We start from the raw sequence: 17,524 nt of genomic DNA on the forward strand, positions 1-17,524 counted from the left end.
ATATCGTTTGTAAAAACATTTGAGCTGAGCCGAGCATGTACTATGGCTAGATACCTCAGAGTATAGAAACCATTATGCTTTGAAATATGTGAATACACAGAATTTATACTTTTAATCATTAGTATATCTTAATAAATCACTTTTTTGTAGTTTTCTTTTTCCAATGATAATTTAAAAAATTATTAAGAAATTAAACAAAACAGTATCGTCATCGTACAATTTTATGACCAATTATTTCTCAGTTCAATTAATTTCTTTGATTACTTTGTTATGCTTGTTTTTAAAATGTAATTTCCATCTTATTTATTCAGGTACCACATTGAGCTTGTCAAATTGCTTGCATGTTGCACAATGGGCAAGAATGTGTACACTGAGATAAAATGCCATTCTCTACTTCCTTTGGATGATATAGTTGCAATGGTTTCACACCCAGATTGCATCCCGGAGGTATTTTCTTTTTTTCCTTTTTTAATTGGTATTATAATAATGTTAGATTGAAATCCGCTGACAGTGAATGATCTGAAATGAATATTATAACTGAATGATACAGGGGTGTCACAAGGAAGTGTCTTAGTACCCATCGTCTTTACAGTATACACTACAGACATTCAAACCCTTTATGGCAATGCAATAGTGTAATCCTTTGTTCTCGTAAAGATCCCATTATCCCAACCAGAAACCTGGAAATCCATGTCATATCTCTTGATGCTCAAGACATAAAATGCCAGTGGTTCAAGCGTACTTTATTCATAAATGACATGGAACCCACGCATTTGACTCAAAAGACAAACTTAACAAACGATAAAAACTGACCTATTTGAACATGCTCCATTTGAACCATCGAACTTTGGAGTTCAACCAACCGCCTCTCTTGGAGTTCCAACCTTCAAAAATTCACTGAACCATCATCAATGCTCCTTTTTACGTATCCAATCTTACCACAATGAACTTAATATCCATATGTTTTTGAAATAGCCAAAAAGAAGATTCACAAACTATTAATTATCCTGTGACACAATCTCATGTCAGGTACCTTATATCCTGAACCCTTCCAAATAATCCTCCTCGACAATTGAGATGTCACTGCCTTTGCGACCTCCTAAGTAACAGCGAAATTGATTAATACCGATACCCAGGAGTGACTACTATTGAGTAGTTACTTTTTAGCAATAAGTGAAGGTGTAAAATAATAACTTAATATAAAATAAATAAGTATAATTACTTAGATCAAGGACATTTAGTGAGAAATCTATTCTTTGAAATTATGTGCTCTGTGATTAAAATTCCCATCAGATAATTCACACAGATGTTGTTTAATTAAATTATATACATGGTGTCCCACACAAGATGTCCACCCCACATTTCCTTAATTTTGATCCGATTTGATAAATCTTTTTTTAAACTTTTCGTTATGAAGTCTGTTTTGTAAAAAGTCAATTTTTTTAATTAAAGGGGATTTTATTAATTTTTAAAGGAAGATTTTATGGGATCCGGGAAATAGGAATTTTATTAAGAAAGGGAGAATAACTAATTAAAGAATTTTTGTAAATATGTATAATTATAAAGAATTTTTTAGTTAATAATTTACAATTGGAAAAACTTTATATGCAATTAAATTTAATTACAATAAAACAAAATGTAAAAATTGTCACTACAGTTACAATTACTTAAAAAAAAGATGATAGGATTTAGCCAGAAATAATTAAATAGAATTAATAAACAAAAATTAAATATTCAAATATATACTCTAACATGTGGTGATTAGTGACTGAGTCGATGATTATTCGGAAATCATGAGATGCGGTCTGGTGTGCTGTAGGTTTCAGAAAAATATTTTCTTTATCGTGCCAAAGTTTCGATCTATTGAGATCATCTTCAGGGCCTGGGATTTACAAACATTGTTTAAATTTAACAAATACATGTAGGATGTGGAAAAAAGTGAATTTATACAATGCAAAATATATTTTTTTATATTCAATCAAAGTATTTCTACTCACTCAAAGTGTTTGTTCTCTGCATAATTCTAGCATGTCATGTTGAGAGTGGCAAGAATGGCACAATTACGCAAGTAATTAGAATTACTTCCAGAATCCTTCCCCATATTCTTCTTAATTATTTGTAATGATTTATTTATCAATGTTTATCAGTTCCAGAAATAAATTTTTGCTTCATTGTTTTTTCACTTAAAATATGCCCTGTGTAACTTGTAAACAAAACCCCCATCTTTTATTTCAGATTTCAAAATAGATAGTTTTTTAAATTATTTATTAAGAATTTTTTGTGTTGGTCTGGGTTTGATATCTTCATTTTTATAGAAGTTACCAAAATGTTTTAATTGATATTGGTTACAATAAACACCACTCCATTAAACTTGAGTTACCCGTTTAGTGAAGAATGACAATTTTCTGCAGAACAATTCTCTAAAAAATGACTATACATTAAAAAAAATGAACCAAAAAGTTATTTGTAGAACAGTTGAAACATCTTAAAACTGGACTTTACAACGTTTCATAAGGTTAAAAAAATGATTTATCAAAATCGAACCAAAATTTAATAAGTTAGAGGGGTGTGGACATCATCACTGGAGGTGCCAGTGGTCACAACGGTTTAGGCATTCACACAGCACTCATCACTGTAAGGTAAAGGTCCTGGGACCTACTTACAAATAGGCTATTTTCAAAAAGACTGGCACCCCAAGGGTTCATATAAGTTTGTAGTTAAAATACCCTCGTTAAAAAAAATCATAATAACTAAATTAAAAAATAAATAAACAAAGCAATATATTAGGTACAAATTTGAGGGATTTTATTGTCATTGTCAACTTATGTGAAGAACTTTAGAGTTCTTGAAAAACATGGATCAAAATATATAAATAATAGCTACACTTTATTTGCCATGATTTTTTGGAAAATTTTAAAAATTGATGTATTGATAAGACAGGCAACGTGGGTTAAAAATGCTCTCGTACAAAACTAATTTTAAGTTTTGATTTGAAATTTTGGTATAACCCTTCCTGGTTATAAAATATTGTCAATTTAAAGGGAAAACTTTGCATAAATTAAATTTATCTTTAAATGATTTTTATTCTGGTGATGATAGCCTTAGGTAAATGATATTTTTGTAAAGTATATTTCACTTATATACTTCAGTAAATGGAAGCAGCCTTCTCTGACAAGAATTCCGTTTGATACAAGTTCCAAAAAGAAACAACAAATCTCGGAAGTTGCTAAAAAGCTGGAAGTTTATAGAAGTGAAAATGGGATTGAAATCGGAGAAAATCATTCCTGCCAACTAAAGAATACTAAGTAAAATTTCGTTTAAATCCTCGATAAAACAAATCTTATTCTTCAAAACCTCTATAAATGGATTTGGCTTCCATTTGAAATTGTATCGATGAATGTTTTAATGTGCATAAAGAGATATTAAGGAATATCAAGTACTTACTTCAAACTGAAACGAGTATGTTGTACATAATAGTGTATTTATTTTTTTACTTTTCTGAGAATGTGAGTGTGTAATTTTTATCTAATTGTTTGCATGCATTGAATCTTGAATGCTGAAGCTGTGAAAATGTAATTCCAACAAGTTTCTTATTTTAATCAAATCGCACAATTTTTACATGAACTTTTTCTGTGTTTAAAGGCCACTGTGTTATAGCAATAATAGCATGAAATTATGTTCTTAAAGGTTTTATGTAACTTTTTAAATAGTTTTACAAAATATTTTATAAGATTTTGTTGATTATAAAACGTTGATTTTATTCTTTCATTACATCCCAGAAAAAAATGTACTTCATAATTTTTTCTTCTGCAAAGAAATCACTCTTTAGTAATATCTAATAATTTAAATTTGATGTATTTCTAGTGAATATTCCATTAATAATATTGATAAATAATATTGATTGTAGGTTAAGGAGGCATATACCAATTTCCTTAATCATTGTTACATCGATACTGAGGTAGAAATGAAAGAAATCTATACGTCAAATCACATATGGAGTTTGTTCGAAAAAAGTTTTATTGTTGACATGGGCGTTGTTTCTAATGGACCTCATGATAGAAAGCATGCCGATATCGCTATGGAAAATTATGTAACAACTACAGTAATGGCAATAATAACGACTTTTTTCTCTAGCCCTTTTTCTGATCAGTCAACAACAGTACAGGTTGATAAACGCTCATAAATGTTTAATTATTGCGCTAATTATTTTAATTCGAGATTTTTTTTTTAGACCCGTCAACCCATCTTTGTTCAGTTATTGCATTCAGCATTCAGAGTTTCTCAATGCTCTTGGCTTAATCCAGCTCAGCATTTTAATGTTGAACATTGCATTCAAACTCTGGTGGAAGTTGGTAAGTTGTTTATACTGCTCGTTGCAATAAAATTTTAACAAGAAACTATTTATTTAAAGCGAAAAATAGATCCATTGCAATCCCATCTGATCTTGAGGGGCAGCTAGCAACTATGTTCACTAAAATTAATCTCCTTTGTCGCCAGACCAGCAAATGGTTGCAAGCTTCAAAGACTCCTAAGATAGAAAGATCTCAATCACAAGTATATTTTTTATCTAGAAATCTTATATTAAAAACAATAAGGTCATTACGAATGTATAATAAAGTGTTTTAAAAAAAATTGTATTTTAGCTAATGAGATTAGACCGAAGTATAATTGAAGGACTGCAAGATATTGTCCTTTTACTTGAAGATCAGCTAAAACCTTTGGTTCAAGCTGAGCTTTCGATGCTTGTGGACGTTCTTTACAGCCCTGAAATGTTATTTCCGTACGGGACAGAAGCGAGGAAACGTTGTGAAAGTGGAGGTTTTATTAGAAGGTAAATATAAATATTTGGATTTACATTTATACAAAACTAAAAGTGCTTTCGGTTATCTCAGACTCATTAAACACACTGAAAAGTTATTAGAAGAAAAGGAAGAAAAGTTATGTGTGAAAGTTTTAAGGACTCTTCGCGAGATGATGGCAATCGACTCTGAATACGGAGAAAAAGTATGATCGTTTGCCTTATTTAATCCAGTGGCTAATTAATATTACGCATTTTTATTTAAATTATAGGGTGATGTATTAAGATCAAATCTTTTGGCTCGATATTTTGGTAAACAGTTCGTTCAGAATACCGAAGCGACTCAGGTCGATCTATTAGTCACACCACAACCTTCTACATTGTCACATGGTCCTGGAGGTAGTAAACATTTCCACTTAATATGTTTATAATAGAAGTTTTTTGTCTAATTTTTTAAAAATATACAGGCAAACTATTGAGCAGGGCAGGAAGGACGCTTCATGATGTCCAGTGTCATTTAGACCGGGAAGGCGCTTCAGATTTAGTTGTGGAACTTGTAATTAAATCCGTTCATTCCCCTTCTATATTTGTGGAAGCGGTAGAACTAGGAATCGCTCTCCTAGAAGGAGGAAATCCTATTATTCAAAAAAGCATGTATAACAAGTTGGTTGGAGGCGATTTGAGCCAAGCGTTCTTCAAGGTAATCTGATATCCCCCTCATAGTATGCTTAATATTATAAAGTTGTTAAGTAACATGCAACTTTACATTTAATGTGTACTTAATTTTCTTTCAAACTGTGTCTAAAATTTGTGGATTGAAGTCTGAAAAGTTTTTGTATATTCCTCTTTTGGCACATTATTTAAGTCATTGCATAAAATACAGTATTTAAAAAAAAATTATAAATTTCATATAAAATTTTCAGGTTTTTTATGATAAAATGCGTGACTCGCAACAGGAAATTAAATCTACAGTTACTGTCAACACATCAGATATGGCTGCAAAAGCACATGAGGACAAAGAACAAAGTAAAGAAATTGAAAAATTAAATAAACGTAAAGGTAATTTTTTTATTTTTTTATTTCACACTTACACATTTCTATATTGGAAATACCCAGATACTAAATACAAGATGTGTTAATTAGGTAAAACAAATGGTATGATAATAACAGAAGAAATCCGAGAAGAATTGAATCAAGCAGCAGCTGTTACATCGCAAGCGTACGCTGGTGCACGAGCTCTTTTACCAGGTTTACATTCTATTGCTTTTATGTCCTTGATTATGTCCAATATTTATGTCATATGAAATATCTTAAATTTATTCCTTTACACAGGAGAAGAAGGAAATTCTATTATTATCGGTGGCAGTTCAGCTCTTGAAGATATGCTGGCTGAAAAGTTAGAACGTGCAAGAGATCAAGAAGATCAACATTTATCCGAGAAAGTTTTAGTCATGCAGCCCATTTTAAGATTTTTACAACTTCTCTGTGAAAATCACAACCGTTATTTACAGGTCAATTTGAACATCTTTACTGAAACAAAAAAAATTGTTACATTTCTTTTTTAACTGTTGTTTTATATTTTAGAATACTTTACGTCATCAAAATAACAAGAGTAATTACAATCTAGTTTCTGAAACACTCATGTTCTTGGACTGTATATGCGGCTCAACGACAGGGGGACTTGGCCTCCTTGGACTTTATATCAACGAGTACAACGTGTCTTTAATTAATCAAACACTCGAAACATTGACTGAATACTGTCAAGGGCCATGTCATGATAATCAGAACTGCATTGCGACCCATGAATCCAACGGCCTCGACATAATAACAGCCCTAATATTAAATGACATAAACCCATTAGGCAAGACGAGAATGGACCTGGTTTTAGAGCTGAAAAATAATGCTTCAAAATTACTACTAGCAATAATGGAAAGTCGTGGTGATAGCGAGAATGCTGAGCGTATTCTGTACAACATGAACCCAAAACAATTGGTATTATAATGTCGGCGTTAATGATGATATAGCTTACTGATGTTTCTGCCTGATTTAGGTCGATGTCGCATGCCGTGCATTCCATCAAGAAATTCTAGAGGATGGTCTTGATGCTGATGATAATGCAACAGAAGCTGAAGAAGATGGCGTTTCACCTAAGGAAGTATGTATAAAAATCAAAGTAATAAGTTTTAAATGCATTGAAAATTAAATTGATTAGACTACTTTTTGTTTAACACATTTGTTACACCATTAATTTCTATACACTCCTAAAATAGGGAAATTTTTTTGTTGTAATCTATTTAGGTTTAGAAATGACTATTAATTAAAATAATACTAAAAAAATGCCTTTTAAATATATGGGGAAAATCAGGTTAGGCAAATCAGCAATATCTATTGTTACCCGCTCAATATTGACGTATGCCTACCTGTATATTATGAAAAAAATGACTAATTGTATATTTCTACTTACAAACCCGTTATTACAAAATCTGGGGAGGTAGTAATTATATAAATGAATAAAAAATGAAACTTACATTGTATTATTTGATATTCAATAATTACTTATCAAATTATTTGTGATTGCAATTAATTAAACAAAATTATAAAACAATTATTTCATATATATATTTATATATAAAATATGTTTTTAAAGCATGTTATTAAAATAAATAAAATCTGAATGTGTAGCGAAAAAATTATAGTTATTTACAAATTCAGTAAGTATTTCCATATTTACTACTTATTAACAATTATTTATTAAACAGTTATATAATTGTAATTATTTGCCATGAATAAAAAAATATGCCAAACAAACAACCACGAGGGAGCAAAAAGATGTGAAAAGAAATTCTTTCGACGTGCTGCCTTCGATTATACACTCAAAGGAAAGTATACTTGAGAAAGAAAAAGATTTATCACCAAGAAAAATGTATTTCACAATGATATGATAAAAACGCCTATTATGGAGAAAAAAATCTTTAAAAAATCGTAAAAAATATCCAAAAAGTCAAATTGAAAAAAAAAAAAAAAAAAACTCTTCACAGTTGAAAAAGCAATTCTAAAGACCTGTGAAACCAACTCAATTTGAAAAAACCCCAACACCTTACAACAAGCTTTGGAAAGCCGGGATTTTTTAAAAGAGGTGCGACGTTCCAGAATGGGAAAATAAGGGGAAGGGTCTATTATGAAGTAATATTTATTTATCAATAAAAGTAAAAAAATATTCTCGATATATTAAAAACTTCTTTATCTCTCTTATATTCATAAATTTTACTTTTCAGGTGGGCCATAATATTTATATTTTATGCCATCAGCTGGCCCAACACAATAAGGATCTGGCGGAATTGTTGAAACCATCTGAAATCAATATAGACCCAAAAATCAATCAAGCTTTAGAATATTATGCATCGCATACCGCTCAGATTGAGGTAATAATAGAAAATTTCAATCTAAGTCTCTGTTATTTTAATTGAATAATTATTAACAATAATATTTTCATATAAGATCGTACGTCATGATCGGACTTTAGAACAAATTGTATTTCCTATCCCGGAAATATGCGAGTATATTACCCACGAAACGAAAGTTAAAGTGTTACATACTGCTGAAAGGGACGATCAAGGTTCCAAAGTATCCGATTTCTTTGAACGCTCTGATGATATGTTTAACGAAATGAAATGGCAGAAAAAACTCAGAGGCAGGTTTTGTTTCTTGACAATTCATATTTTTGACGGACAGGTTTTGATTTTAAACTACATTTTTGATGTTAAATTTAGGTCAACCAGCATTGTTTTGGGTCAGCAGCTATATGTCATTATGGAGTAATGTTTTATTTAATTGTGCTGTTCTCATCAATCTAATAGTCGCCTTTTTCTATCCATTTACAGATACAGTCCCAAGTATGTATTGCGTAAAATAATTTATTATTATTATTATTATTATTTTAATGCATTGTTTTTTGTTTTTAGAACTAGGAGCACATTTGTCAGGACTTATTTGGGCTGTCATGTTAATTTCAGCGGCAATAGTAATTACATTACCACGAGAATCTGGAATAAGAACATTAGTAGCATCGACAATACTACGTATGATATTTTCTGCTGGTCCAGAACCTACATTATGGCTTTTAGGAACTTTAACGGTATAATTCATAATGTTCGTGTACTAATATGTATATTTATGTATATCTACGATTATTTTCAGGTATTTTTGAAAGGTATTCATTTGATAAGTATAATGGGGAATCAAGGAACATTTTCTAAAAGTGTAAAACAAATTTTATCTGACGCCGAGATACTCTACCATCTGTCATATGTAATGTTTTGCATTTTGGGGCTGTTCATGCATCCATTCTTTTATTCAGTTTTGGTAAATATCGAAATATTTATTTATATATATTTTAACATGAATCCTATCCAAGAACCCTTCAAAACATCCTAGTACACCTTGAGCTTATTAAAGACAGATGCAAAAAGAGGAACACAAGTCTGAATGTATGCAGTGTACATTTACATTTTTTAAAAATCTAACCCTCAACCTGAACAAGTAACCTATTCCATTCAAATCAAATACTTGACTAACGTGGAATCCTCTCACAAGATTTAAGAGACAATAACAGAAGACTTGGACAACTATTGGGTTGTCCGGAAAATAATGCAGGATTTTGGTATTAAACAAAAAAAAAGAAACTAGTTACTTTAAAGCAATGTTCTTTAATCAAAATAATTTCCCATACTCTCAATACATTTCTCCCAACGTGTTGGTAACTTATTAATTCCGTCTGAGTAGAATTCAGAATTTTTAGAATTGATAAAGTCAATAAATGCATTTTCCAGTTCCGTTTGATTTTTGAATATTATGTGTTGTAAGTAGTGGTCCAGGTGTCTAAAAAAATGGTAGTCAGTAGGCGAGAGGTCCGGAGAGTAGGGTGGGTGAGGCAAAGTTTCATAGCCAAGCTCCAATAATTTTTGTGACGTTACACGTGACACATGTGGTCGAGCGTTGTCATGCAACAAAATGGGCCCTTTCCGATTGACCAAAGAGGGCTTCATTACTGCCAATTTCTGATGCATGGTATTAATTTGGTTACAGTATGATTCAGCATTGATGGTTTCGCCAGGATTTAAGAAGCTGTAGTGTATTAAACCAAATGAAGCCCACCATACCGTAACCATTACCTTTTTTTGATGAGTTGGGGGCTTTGGAGCTTCTCCTTTGTCGAGCCACTGTCCAGAACGTCTAGTGTTATCGTAGAGAATCCACTTTTCGTCACATGTAACAATTCTGGCCAGAAATGGGTCATTTTTGTTTCGACAAAGAAGTGATGCACAAACATCAAAGCGCTGATTTTTTTGGCGATCGTTTAATGAGTGTGGAACCCAATTTTCGAGTTTTTTCACTTTTCCAATCGCCTTGAGGTGGTCAGCGACGGTCGTTTTACTGACTTTGAGTTGCTCTGCAAGTTCTCGAACAGTTGTTTTGGGGTTTTCTTCCACCACTGATCGCAGAACATCATCATTAAGAGAGGAAGGCCTTCCACGACCTTCTTCATCTTCAAGGCTGAAATCTCCCTCCCGAAATTTTTTAAACCACCTTTGCACAGTGCACTCATTAACACAACCCTCGCCCCAGACTTGGTTAATGTTTCTAGCCGTTTGGGCTCCGCTTCGGCCGAGTTTAAACTCGTAAAAGAAAATCGTACGAAATTCTCGCTTTGACATTATAAGGATGACTGAATTATTTCCAAGTAGCGGAATGCTACAGAGGTAAACAAACAATATCATTTGGAAGAGGATTAATAAGTGTTGACATTCATACAAATGAGTAATCCTGTAAACGTAAACAGAATATTTTATATAGATTTTTTTTAATGAAAACTTAAAATCCTGCATTATTTTCCGGACAACCCGATACGAATACTTGTAGAACCGAAATCAAAACATTTCTGGGCCTTGGACGTCCAATCCTTACTATCAAAAGTCCTCAGATAAATTGTCAAAGCACCTTACAACATTTACACCTCAACATTCTTTTGTCAACGAACTGATCCAATCCCGTTTCCAAAGATTTTACACCAATCTGTCATTCCATCCTAACCCAAGCCCTATCTACACTTTCCCATCCCAAGGATACACCGTATCATCGTTAATAATGATTTATAATATGATAATATACCAGGGTTAGATGGTTTTTCTTGACCTGTCTCTCCCTCCAGTGCTGGCTGTAGTGTCAGTATTGTAACTAAGAGAACAAAAAACCATATATGCACATATTTGTAACATCTATTTTTATCTGTACAGGCTAATTTATTAAAAAAATTATAAATATATAAATAAAACAGTATCAAAGCCTGGCACTTTATTTAGCCTTTGGTGTCTTCTATTCCTGTATTCTTTGAACTTATTTATTTCATAATACAATTATGCTTACAAAATGATTCTATATAGTAAAGGATTAAACAAATTTCCAAAAAAATTATTAATTATTATTTGTTTACATTATTTAAATTTGTAAAAATTAAAATTTATTTTTATTTTTAGCTTCTGGATGTTGTCTATCGAGAAGAAACACTATTGAATGTTATAAAGTCAGTTACCAGAAATGGAAGATCAATAATTTTAACAGCTGTTCTAGCCCTTATATTAGTCTACATGTTTTCCATTATCGGCTATATGTTCTTCAAAGATGACTTTTTAGTTCACGTAGATGAAGAAATTGGTGGTAAGTCATTTCACCGTTAAGCATTTATTATAATTTAAACTTTCTTGTGGTATAGATGAATCTTAGTTCTTGCCACAATCCATGTTTTATCCATAAATGTTCCCTTTTCCCCATAATATTTAATTTTTTACTGTAGGTGAAACGTTTCATATCTGATTTTAATATTGCAATATTTAATTATATGTACTTTCAGATTCTTCGGTGTCAAATGTACTTGAAAATGTTTGCGTCAAAGAGGATAATTGCGAAATAAAAAATGCAGCGTTAAAGTACACTTTAGGTAGTTGGATTGAGTGGAAGGCTTAAAAGTGTCAAAAACTGTATTTTAATTGTATCGATTTATTTTTACAGGAAATGCGCTAAATGAAAATACAGATGGCGAAATAAAAGAAAGAGCGTGTGATTCTTTGATTATGTGTATTGTTACAACTTTAAATCAAGGCTTACGTAATGGTGGAGGTATAGGCGATATATTGCGAGCGCCTAGCAGTAGTGTAAGCATTGTATAATTTTTTTTATATAAAAGCCTGCATTATCTTACAAACTTTGTACGTTTTGTTTTAGGAGCCGTTATTTGTTGCCAGAGTTGCTTACGATCTGTTGTTTTTCTTCATAGTCATTATTATTGTTTTGAATCTGATTTTCGGTGTCATTATTGATACATTTGCCGATTTGAGGAGTGAGAAACAACAAAAAGAATTGGTGTTGAAAACAACATGCTTTATTTGTGGTGAAGTTTATATTTAGAAAATCATTAATTATAATCAAAAACCTATTTTATAAATTATATTTTACAGGATTAAATAGGTCTGCGTTTGATAATAAAACTGTAAGTTTTGAAGAGCATATAAAGTGCGAACACAATATGTGGCATTACCTATACTTCATAGTGCTTGTAAAGGTAAAAGATCCAACTGAATTCACTGGCCCAGAAAGTTACGTTTATGCCATGATTAAAGTAAGCTATTAAAATATTTCTTAATATTCGAGAAAATTTATAATCTTTAAAGAGGATTTATTATTTATTATCTCCATTCAATAGGACCGCAATCTAGATTGGTTCCCAAGACTGAGAGCCATGTCATTATCTGCCGATGAAAGTGAAGGTGAGCAAATTGAATTGCGAAGTTTACAAGCGCAACTTGAAACGACGCAAGTATTAGTGAAAACGCTCTCGCACCAATTGTCACAGTTAAAAGATCAGGTAATTATTTTTCTATTGTACATTCTGTGTCAAAAATATCGCAACCCCTTCTTGGTTTATTTCAATGTTCCTTTCAGTCGTTTTATACCTTTTGTCAGCCCCCGGTAGCAATTTATCTCTATTTTCTTTACTCGGTTAATTTTGTTTGTGCCATGAGTCGTTTAAGTTGATATCACACAGCCAGCCAATACAGGTAGACTAACTGAAGAATAATTAAATTCGATGTGCAGTCTTTGACAAACGAAAAACATTTGGAACTAAAATCCCAAGTATAGGTGGAAAAACAAGACCTGATCGTTCCTCAAAAAACAGCGAATTTTAAAAACAATAAATTAAAACAATCTAGTATCAACCAGTAAAAAAAAAGAGTGAAAGAATTTGGAATTAAAGCCAGGACAATACTTTTTATTAGATGTCAGTTTTAGAAAACAAAATTATTTGATATTTATGAGACTTTTGATTCATGTAAAACCAGATGTGTACTCGTAAAATACAAAAATCTAAGGGTGTTGTTAATTTTTGACTAGTGTATATAGTAAATAAGAATTTATGCTGCTAATAAATTATGTTTTTTTTATGTAGATGACTGAACAAAGGAAACAAAAGCAAAGAATTGGATTGCTTAACTCAACATCCTCTTACCTTCATCATAGAGGTGATATGGCAGACAATATGTTGTTCAGGTCATAATCAAAATAGATCAAAGCTCCTTATTTGTACAAAGTATTAAATTTATTTATAATACATTAAACGATATTACGTAATAGTGATTTGTGAACTGAAAAATTGTTTGTCTCCATTTGATTTCATTAATTTATTGTTATTGTAATTTAATATAAATGGTTTAATATGTATATCATGTTGTTAAAAAAATAAACAAGTAAATAAAAATTTAAAAAATAAAATAAAATAAAACTTGTTAAATGTTATAAGAAATTTTTATTTTTCTCTGCAGTCGTATAATTTATAATTTTTATTTTGCCTTCAAGCTAAGAAATTCTTTCTTTCGTATAATTTAAGTGAACAAGTTTTAAAAATTTTCCTCCTGTAAAATAATATTTTTTTAAATGTTAGTCCATTAATCAAATAATTAATTTTTTTTTTTAATTTCAATTCAATCTAAATACAACAATAAATATGATTTTTGAAGTTGTTTTCACATATTGAACTAAATTAGTTTTGGATAAATTGTTAGGGTATTTACTGTTATTTGAAAAAGTTAAATTAAGACAAAAATATATTATTGTTTAATCCGATTGTTGTGAACAAACTTAAAAAAAAAAAATTTCTTACTTTTTAACACTATTTTTATTTGTAATACTGTTGTAACTAACTTTTATCATCATATTTGTAATTTTGTATTTTAGACTTAATTATCTAACTAGTGTGTTAGTCCACTGTCAGTAATTGATTTATTAAATTGTAAATATTTATTACAAATCTTATGTTTTTTAACTAACGTTACAGTCATTAAAGCAAGTCTGATATATCTAGATATATTTTAGGGGGTGACATTTCGATAACGTTTTACTTTATGTGTACTTACTCTCACTCTTCTTGTCCTAACCCTTGCTTGTTAGGTTAATTTTCTTTGTTTTTAACCAATTTCTCAGATATATCATTATATCCAGATTTACATTTTTTTGTGTGTTATTTAGTGAAGTTATAGTTTAATTTTCGATTTTTAAAAAGTCTGTTGTATGTGTTAGAAGATTTTGTAGCTTTGGTGAGTGGACATTTAAATTGGTTTGTATGTTATCTGTTTTTAGGCCGATAATAAATATCTTTATACTATAATAATTGAGTTTAATTACAAATATGGATTAACTATATGTCTTTTTAATTTATAAAACAAATGAAACTTATTTAGTTTTATTAATGATTGTATTGTGACTATCACATTTTTATATTAAATGTTACAAATAGATATATTTTTTTTTTAATGCTCTACAATAATTAAAATTATTTTTAAAAAAAGAGTGTCATATGGTTTTGTTGCATAATTAATTCATTGTGATATTTACTCCACAAAACACCATATCCAACCATTGTCCTAACCTGAATCGCCATATTAATTTCAGTGTTTTTAATTAACCTAAGTGTTAAATTTGTATGTCCTTAAAATTGTTGCTAAAAGTATATTTTGTATTTTTTATTTATTTATTAAATATTCCTTTACAGGCAGGCTCTAACTGAGAAAAAATGTTCGACTGGAAAAACCACTCCCAGCGAATAGTTCAGATTTTGTTGGTACTGCCGTAACAAAAACTAAGTATACTACACAGTACACAAGTAATATCCATAATTCATAAAATATCAGTGTTGGTTTGAATCGTTTGAATGCAGGGCATTTTATATTTGCAATTCATATTTAATATTATTTATTTTATTTGTTCACATGTTGAAATATCTTGAAAGTGAAGTTAATGAAAAATGAGCTGAAATTATTCTCTTTTAAAAATTGTGGCTGAAACTGGCCGATAAGACAATTTTTAAACAAGTTTTTACAATCATTAGATAAATTTCCTCTGCCATTCATTGTCAGCCAACTGACAAAGTGCGATTAAAGTTTTTCTGAATTTTAAACTTTCAAATCATTTTTCTTATACTGACTAGCATATTTTTTTTAATCGAATTTTTACAGTGTTTTATATCAATGTGGTAACAAATTAAAAAGACCAACAAAGGCAAACAAATCAAAATACGCCAAATAAAAAAAAATTATTATTTTTAATCTATATTTTATTTTATTTTATTTGAATAATATATTTCTTTCTATAAGGTGGTGGTAAAAAAATAAAATATTGTTTCTAATAAATTTAGATATAGAGTTAAAGTTCATTTTGAACATTTAAATAATTTTTATACTTATTGAGAAAATTCATTCCATAGTTCATTATTTTGCAAAAATAAATCAGGCTTACATTTGAAAATTTGTTTAAAAAAAATTATTAGTGTAAATTAACATTTTATGACTTAGCTATTTTTTATTGAGGTATACACAATTTAAAAAAAAAAAAAATCTACAAACCAACAAACAAATAATTTAAAATTTTTAAACAAAATTTTATATTTAATTTATATTTTATTTTAATTGAATCAAATTTATTCTTATTTTAATGGGTGGTGGTAAAAACAAAAGCTAAATAAAAATTTCTGTAAATGTGGATAAAGATTTAGAGTCAATTTCGAATATTAGAACAATTTTTATACTTATTGAGGAACAATAAATTATCTCTCAAAATAAAAGTAAATCAGTTCAGCTTTCACATGAAAGTTTCATAAAATAAATTATTAATATATTTTTTACAGTATTTCATAATCAATGTAGTACACACAATAAAACAGAATAGCTACAACACTAAACAGATCGATAGGTACAATATGTAAACCAAAAAATTTAATGCTTAATTTATATTTTAGTTTAATTGAATCATATTTATTCTGATTTTATTAATGGGTGGTGGTAAAAAATTAATCGGTGTATGTTTTTCGAATATAGATTTAGAGTTAGTTCATTTTGAATTATTTAAACAGTTTTACATTGAGAAACAATTCTTTCCATTGTTCATCTATTTCTCAACTGTAAAACTGAATAATTTTTGCTTAAACACAAAAATTTATTCAAATAAACAAATTGTTCATGTAATTTTTTGATGTTTTATGTCAAAGTGATGAACGCAATAAAAAAAATGTATATACAAAAATAGCAATATAGGCTAACACATTAATGTTGTGCAATAAACAAATATTTTATATAATTTTTATTTTATTGTATTTGAATGGTTTATTTATTCCGATTTTAATAGGTGTTGGTAAAAAAATAAATTAATGTATTGTTTTTGGAAATGGGGATATAGTTTTAAAGTTTATTTTGAATAGTTGAACATTTAACACATACTAGGAAACGATTCATTCCATTATTCATTATCAGTCAATAATAAAAATAAATAATGTTTGCTTATACTTAACAATATGATGAAATAAACAAATTTTAAATGTAATTTCACAGTCCTTTATGTAAACACGGTATACATCATTTTAAAAAAATAGCAACAAAGGGCTAACAAATAAAAAGTTGTGCAATAAACAAATACTGCTATTCATTTTGTTTTTACTTTCCTTTCTATCACTGTTTCCTCTGAATGTAATAAACGCCAAAATATTTTACACACTTTACACCATTCGATTGTTCACTATCTGTTAACTGACAAAGCACATTGAATTCTATAAATTAATGTTTTACCAGATTCACTCTATTTTTTTTTTTTCTTGGAATCAAAAAGTGGAGTATTTTACTTAGACAAATTACTAGTCTTTTACTATTTTTCCAAGATTCTAGCAGGTTTTAAATATTTAAAAGTTCTCAAATTTAACTTTTAGTGTTTTAGATGTAATATGAATGTTTTACAGAGATTTACTTCGACATGATATAATTGAAAATCAAGAAAATTTTCAATCAGATCAAAGTTATCAGACAAATATTTGAATATTTTAAAAGTTTTTCTTTCAGTGACCAGTTGTGATTTTTGTCTAAATTCTAACAGATATTAAATTTTAAAGTTTTCTTCACTTATGAAGAAACAATTGTTAATTTTTTTTACTTTAAGATGGTATATGTAATTGCCCGATTTTTACTGCTTGGGTCTGTTAGATGTATTTCAGCATTTGCCATTATAAGAGGTGAATTTTAAATTCTCAATAGCTCTAAAATTCAAAATATTCACTTTTTTTAAATAACAAATCTACCAAATCAAAGTCTACCAAACAAATATTTAAGTTTTCTGAGAGTATTTTGTTTTCAGTTG

At 29.5% G+C, this 17,524-nt stretch overlaps 1 protein-coding gene across 1 annotated transcript in view; it reads left to right on the top strand.

Moving 5' to 3' along the window:
- The window catches only part of LOC106663307 (inositol 1,4,5-trisphosphate receptor), a 32,523-nt gene extending 17,545 nt beyond the window's left edge, over window positions 1–14,978 (top strand). Inside the window, exons 25-50 of the mRNA XM_014388028.2 lie at window positions 312–447; window positions 3,908–4,165; window positions 4,232–4,352; window positions 4,412–4,554; window positions 4,644–4,831; window positions 4,893–5,004; window positions 5,071–5,197; window positions 5,266–5,498; window positions 5,722–5,857; window positions 5,942–6,046; window positions 6,131–6,309; window positions 6,383–6,790; window positions 6,849–6,953; window positions 8,074–8,220; window positions 8,297–8,489; window positions 8,569–8,691; window positions 8,761–8,933; window positions 8,996–9,160; window positions 11,332–11,512; window positions 11,706–11,792; window positions 11,864–12,006; window positions 12,077–12,242; window positions 12,310–12,470; window positions 12,555–12,716; window positions 13,299–13,399; window positions 14,898–14,978. Coding sequence (XP_014243514.1) covers window positions 312–447; window positions 3,908–4,165; window positions 4,232–4,352; window positions 4,412–4,554; window positions 4,644–4,831; window positions 4,893–5,004; window positions 5,071–5,197; window positions 5,266–5,498; window positions 5,722–5,857; window positions 5,942–6,046; window positions 6,131–6,309; window positions 6,383–6,790; window positions 6,849–6,953; window positions 8,074–8,220; window positions 8,297–8,489; window positions 8,569–8,691; window positions 8,761–8,933; window positions 8,996–9,160; window positions 11,332–11,512; window positions 11,706–11,792; window positions 11,864–12,006; window positions 12,077–12,242; window positions 12,310–12,470; window positions 12,555–12,716; window positions 13,299–13,399; window positions 14,898–14,952 — 4,108 coding nt within the window. The 3' untranslated portion in view covers window positions 14,953–14,978. The remainder of the gene's footprint in view (window positions 1–311; window positions 448–3,907; window positions 4,166–4,231; window positions 4,353–4,411; window positions 4,555–4,643; window positions 4,832–4,892; window positions 5,005–5,070; window positions 5,198–5,265; window positions 5,499–5,721; window positions 5,858–5,941; window positions 6,047–6,130; window positions 6,310–6,382; window positions 6,791–6,848; window positions 6,954–8,073; window positions 8,221–8,296; window positions 8,490–8,568; window positions 8,692–8,760; window positions 8,934–8,995; window positions 9,161–11,331; window positions 11,513–11,705; window positions 11,793–11,863; window positions 12,007–12,076; window positions 12,243–12,309; window positions 12,471–12,554; window positions 12,717–13,298; window positions 13,400–14,897) is intronic.
- The last annotated feature ends 2,546 nt before the right edge of the window (window positions 14,979–17,524 follow it).

Source organism: Cimex lectularius, unplaced genomic scaffold (genome assembly GCF_000648675.2).
Source record: "Cimex lectularius strain Harlan isolate CLEC.00 unplaced genomic scaffold, Clec_2.1 scaffold79, whole genome shotgun sequence".
NCBI classification, from domain to species: Eukaryota; Metazoa; Arthropoda; class Insecta; order Hemiptera; family Cimicidae; genus Cimex; species Cimex lectularius.